Source organism: Fistularia commersonii, chromosome 14 (assembly GCF_037954325.1).
Source record: "Fistularia commersonii isolate RoL2024-O1a breed Wild chromosome 14, RoL_Fcom_v1.0, whole genome shotgun sequence".
Classification (NCBI taxonomy): domain Eukaryota; kingdom Metazoa; phylum Chordata; class Actinopteri; order Syngnathiformes; family Fistulariidae; genus Fistularia; species Fistularia commersonii.
In genome coordinates this window covers 1,314,929-1,320,928 of record NC_141297.1, presented here as the reverse complement: position 1 = coordinate 1,320,928, position 6,000 = coordinate 1,314,929, and the positions used below count along the sequence as shown (strand labels likewise).

The 6,000-nt window shown below is 43.4% G+C and overlaps 1 protein-coding gene across 1 annotated transcript in view; it reads left to right on the top strand.

The window, feature by feature from the left end:
* Positions 1-980: 980 nt before the first annotated feature.
* The window catches only part of camta1a (calmodulin binding transcription activator 1a), a 323,754-nt gene continuing 318,734 nt past the window's right edge, over positions 981-6,000 (top strand). The window contains exon 1 of the mRNA XM_086160089.1: positions 981-1,021. Coding sequence (XP_086016215.1) covers positions 997-1,021 — 25 coding nt within the window. The 5' untranslated portion in view covers positions 981-996. The remainder of the gene's footprint in view (positions 1,022-6,000) is intronic.

The following is a 6,000-nucleotide window of genomic DNA, read 5'->3' as shown; positions in this document are numbered from 1 at the left end:
CTATTTTTCAAATTTGATGTCTCATCTCACTGTTTTTAGATTTATTTGGATGGAACCCTCCGGGGGTTGATGATACATTGCAATGAATCTCATTTTTTTTATTTTGGCTGTTTTTTGCTGCTTTTGGGGGGAAATACTATCAACAATTCGACGTTTAAAAACAACTTTTATGGTGACATATAGAAAAAAAAAAAAATCATTCATGGTAACGCATTTCTCTATAAATAGATGTGGCTGCTCAAACAAAATAAATCCTTGTCTATAATGACTGGCAACTGAGAATGCTAATTCTCTATTTAAACGGTGAAATAATACCTTTTTGACCTCAACAGGCTCCCGTACACAATTAATTGCTAATTTTTGAAGCTATTTTTCAAATTTAACGTCTCATTTCACAGTTTTTAGATTTATTTGGATGGAACCTTGGGGGGGGGGGGGGGGTTGATGATACATTGAAAAAATCACATTTATTTTATTTTAGTTGTTTTTCGCTGGTTTTTGGGGGGAATCCTATCGACGATGTGACGTTTAAAAACAACTTTTATAGTGACGTCTAAAAAAAAAAGTCATATTCAGTGGCGGTAATGCATTTCTCTATAATTGAATCGTGGCTGTTCAAACATCAGACATTCAAACCAAAAAAAAAGAAAACAACCATTTCTTATTTTTAATAAAGAACAGCGTTTCCGCGATTGAATCTGAACAAAAAAAAAATTAAAATTAACATTTTTTTTTTTTTGGTTTTGTTTTACGTATCTGTAATGAGGCGACGCGCGCGCATACGCAGAGCGGCACGCGCGCCCCCCCGCGCGCGCGGGGGGGCGCGCGCGGGCGGGCTGGCGGGCGCGCGCGCCCCGCGTCAGCCAATCGCAAGTTCGCTCCGTCCGGACGGACTCGCCGCGTGCTCCTCCGCTCCCTCCTCGTGCTGTCCTCGCCGTGCACGCGCGTGGTACCCACGGTCGTGAGGAGGAGGAGGATGTTGCGCGTGAAGGGGAAATGGCTGCCGAAAACAAGCCGGAAGGTAAGAGAAATACAACAGGATTCCTTCTCTTCTAACCGTACGGTGGATGTCGTTCCCCCCCTGCCCTTTCTCCCTCTCTCTTTTTCTTCTTCTTCTTCTTCTTGTTGTTGTTTGTTTCGCTGTCGAGCGGCGGGTTAAGTCCCGGCGGGGGGGAGGAGGGTCGGAGGGTCGGAGGGTCGGAGGGGGGCGACTAACGCTTGGAGGACAAGCGGGAAGAGGCGACCGTCGTCCGCCTTAAAATCGAGGCAAACGTTCCCAAACGGGCTCCGTCTATTTCAGGGATGTCTCCTCCGAACGTGGAGACATCACCTAGCCGGCTAATATTAGCCTCCTTTTCTAGCCAGCTACTACCACCACCACCCCCCCCCCTTACCCACCCACCCGGACCCCGCTTCCACCTCCCCTCCGCCGCCTAACGTAGCCTACATCCGAAGCTCGCCACGGACACACACACACACACACATATACACACACACACACACGCACACACACACAGACGGTGTACGTCGGAATGAAAAGGAAAAAGTGCCGCGTCCGTCGTGGTCGCGGCTGCAAATGGCGAGCGGTTCAAGTTAACAGCGGCTAAGTTAAAACACAACATGTCATCGGCGCCGACTAACTTCTGTGTTCAGTTTACCCCCCACACCCTTTCCGTCACCTCGGCTTTGCATCGCTATTCTTTTATTATTTTTTTAAATGTCCCTATTATTCCACGTTTGCATTGCACTTTCTTTAAATGTATCTTTCTTCTCCAACCCCCCCCGTCTCCTCTGTAAGCGTTATTCTCCGTGCGGCGTCAGGCGTTAGACGCGACCCCGGGTGTGTATTTTTAATTACCGTTTAAAAAATGAAAGAAAAAGGAGGAGAGATGAGGGGTGGGTGGGAGGGGAGGAGGAAAAAAAAAGCAGCGATTATGTTGTCCGTAATTTCAATTAGCTTAATGTGCCTGGCCTATATTTGGTCCGAGACACCGTTAATGCCCCCTTATCGCTTCGGAAATGAAATGCCATTACACCAGAGGAAACCGTGGGGGGAGGATGGAGAGGGTCGGATGTCTGTCCATTACACTTCCACACAGGACAAAATGATGACTTAAAAAAAAAAAAAAAGGAATAAATATCTATAAATATGTGGATATATTCGCCCGGCGTGTTTTCATACGGCTCGCTAACTTAATATGAAAGCCATTAGACTTACTTAGTGGGAGATTTCACAGCAAAACATCCACAGAATAGCTGTGCTCCATTTAAACAGCCCTTAGATTGTGTGTGTGAGGAATTAGACAAGTGTGTGTGATGCTTTTGGAAAAAGCCAGCTCTTCTGGTTTTGCAGTTTATTTGAATGAAATTCACAGCACACTTGTAATTCCTCACACCTGCTTCAAAACACCAGGTCCTGTGCTTTTATTCTACAATTGTCCATGCTAATTTCAAGTCCCTTTTGCCAGGTGAGAACTTTGTGTCCATTAAAAGGCACGGATCTCTGCGTTGTCCATAATAGCCAGTCTAGGTTTTTTAAAAGCCAGATAATTTCAGCCAAGGAAAGATCCCCCCGCTCAGTGTCTCAGCTCTACATGAGGTTGTTTTGCTCCCACGCTAAATAGGCTTAGGCCGACAGTCCATTGAAACGAGTGTGTGTTTTTGATGCAGAATTGAATCCCGTGTTTGAAATGAATGTAAACAAATCGCCCGAGTCCATGTGAGGCGATTCAGACACAGGGACTTGAGTTTGTTTGAGTCACTGTGCCAGCTGGTGAAGTAAAGTCCCACCAGGGGGTGATGTTGAGCCACACAATCCTATTTAGCATGTGAAGGATCTATCCAAGGAAGCCCCCCCCCCCATCTCCACTGCCACCAAAAAAAAAAAAAAAAAAAAAGAAGACATCTGGTTTTATGTTAATAATGACTTCACAATGCTCTAAAGAAAAGGCTCTTAATCTTGAAAATCTGAACTAAACAAACAGGATCCAGTGTTGGATGGCGATGACGGTCCCCCGCCCCGACACAGGGGGCGCTCTCACTGGAAAGAGCCTTCATACCACAGTCCCATTGCTGAGCAGGTTAAGTTATTTTCAGTGTTCTCTCGAGGCCGGTCAGCGGAGAAAGAAAAAGGAGGATGAGGGGTAGAGGCGAGGGAGCTGCGTGTAAAAGCAGTGTTGTCTGAGAGGAGTCGCGCCGAATCCCAAGTCCTGCATTTCCTACTTGGGCTAAATAGAGCACAGTAAAGGAAAAAAAAAAATGCATCTCTTCTTTCTGTGGCATGTTGCCGTGCGTCAGGCAGTCATAGCGAGGACTATAAACCCCCTCTTAACCTTTTGACCTTGTGGTTTTGGCAAGTGGCGGGTGTCTCTTAGCTGTTCGGCAGGTCGTACGACAGCCGGTAGCATCTCAGGGCTACAGCTCGTGTTCAGGGGGGTCGTGACCCAGCCTCATTCAGTGGTGTAATGTTTACTTCCTGGGGTATTTCTCTCCAGCACTAACTGATTGTCAGCGCCCTTGGGGTTATTATTATTATTTTCCTATTCCCCTACACTCTCCGACGAAAGACCGCGGCTCCGTTATTTTAAGCCCCGAGCCTGCAGGGCAATGGAAAAGACAGGCTTGATGTGTCTTAGGCTGAAAGCGGTCTGGATAAAACTGCAGCCAATGTGCTTATGAATCTGCAGAGACTCCCGAGAAGCTGCACAGGAGCCAAAGTCAAGGGGAAAAAAAACAAAAAACAAAAAACAAACGGAGCAGCATTTGTAAACAGAATCTTCTGTAATGTGATGTTGGGACCTGCTAGATCAGGAAGCGCCGTGTTAAAGTTACGCTCCACATGCTTTGAGTCTTGGGGTCGAAATAAAGACGAGAAATCTATCGACATCGTCTGATCGTGATGTCGTCGCATGCTTTTCGATTAACCTTTTAAAAATGTGATTCGCTGTTCACACATGAACTGTCTTGATTCAAAGAAACTCCCTTCTCTGGTTAAATCTAAGCTCATTCAAAAAAAACAAAGAAAAAAAAATGATGACAAGCACTCCCCCATTTGACCTCACTTGATTATTTTCAAAATAATTGAAAACCGCATAAAAGGAACGATTTAGTGACCGTTAAAAAAATTGGGAGGATCTTATCTAAAACAACCCAGGAAATTAGCTGATGAAATGGTCAAGAAATCAATAAGAAAAGTAATTAAGTCACAATTAACAAGACTTTGATGGAAAAAATATAAAAACTTAGGAACAAAATGTTTCTCAAACCTTCCGAATGACCAAAACAATCATTACAGGTTTCTTAGAAATTCTCGTGAAATTTCCCAAGACATAAACAGACCGTTTTCTTCACAAACCTGTATCTCAAGGTCAGATAGATTTTCTCGTCCCGATGAAAGCAGGGACAGTTCAATCTCCGAACAGTCGCGTCCCGTAACTTAAACACAGACGCCGAGAGAACCGACCGAGACGCGTTGGTTTTTCAGCTGAGCAGGAATGATATTTTTAAAAGAAACTTGATGATGATCGTTACACTCAAAGTTCAGCAGCCAAACATCCGGCACGCTGTCAGCCATTAACTCACTAAAGTGCTTGTGCAGCATGGATATGAATATTCCTTTGCTGTTTTGAAGAGGAGGATGAATTTAACCTCTTCGTGATGGTCAGCTGAAGCACTAACTTCAGTGTTGAATCAGGCGCCGTGTTTTTTTTTTTTTTTTTTTTTTCCCCCCCTCGTCCTTCTAATTGAATCAGCGAGGTGTGCACGGATGGCACGCAGGGCCAGCCTGCGGTGGCTGAGATCTATCTGCCTGGAAAAGACTTTTACTGACTGCTCAGCTCTGCCCGGACTCATTGATCGGACGGGTTTTATCCCGTTTACCTGCGACACAATAGGGACTCTTACTGACCCATATAGGACCGGGCGGTGACCCCAATTATAGGGCATTTCTCTCGCAGGCACAAATATGAAGTCTATAAAGTAGAGCCGGTTAATATATATAAATATGTCGGGTATACCTGATCTGTGATTTTATGACCAGGATATATATCTTTTTTTTTATCAAAAATGATGGTTCATAAGTTTACTGTCCACACCCAGTTTATATGGATGTTTTCCTCTGGAAAATAATTTTATTTGTTTTTTAACACCATCCAATAAATCTATAATTTGATTGGCAAATTTTGTTGTTTCAGATCTGCTTGAAACTGACGTGGCGAGAAATCAGCTGATAATATGCAAAATACATCTGTAAAACATCCCAATGAAGTTACGAATCACGCCGCAAATGTTAAAGGACTATAAAATACCTAAAAGTCTGCCGAAAATGGATCGCGAAATTACTTTAAAAATTAGCAAGAAAAATGAGAATATGACAGAGAAATGATCTGAAAATGTGGGCGAATTATCCTCAGAAACTGTCAGAATGACCTTAAACCCAACGAAGAACCAGCTAAAAAACGACCTTTTAAAATTTGCGAGAAATTATGTAATGATTTGTCCAGAACGATACAAAAATCTGGTAAAAATCATGAAATTTCCCAGAGAAAAAATATAAATCCAGGGACGTATCAGAATCAAGCACATTTTGTTTTTATTATTGGTTCTTTTTGAAAAGTATGTATTTGTTTATGTGATTTCTTCATTCTGAAGTGATGCATTTATATGGTTTGATGCTGAATGTTTTTGAAAGACTGTATAAGCAAAATGCGACTTTTCCTCTCAACGGTTGGAAAAACTGCTAATTGCATGTATTTGGCATGTTTCCACACATAAACAGAAATTATTTCCGCGTTATCCTCCCCCCCGCTCGGCGCGGACCCACTATTAAGAATGTCGGTTTTTAAAAGACAAGTAGCGATCCATTCACTGTGATTTATTATATTTACTGTTATGGTTACCAGCATCATATTCTGCCCAACAGTGTTTTTCTATGTCCTTCAATATACTGTCAAGCTGTTGAAAAGTGTTTGCATGGGGAGTCAGTTATCAGGGGCTGGAAGA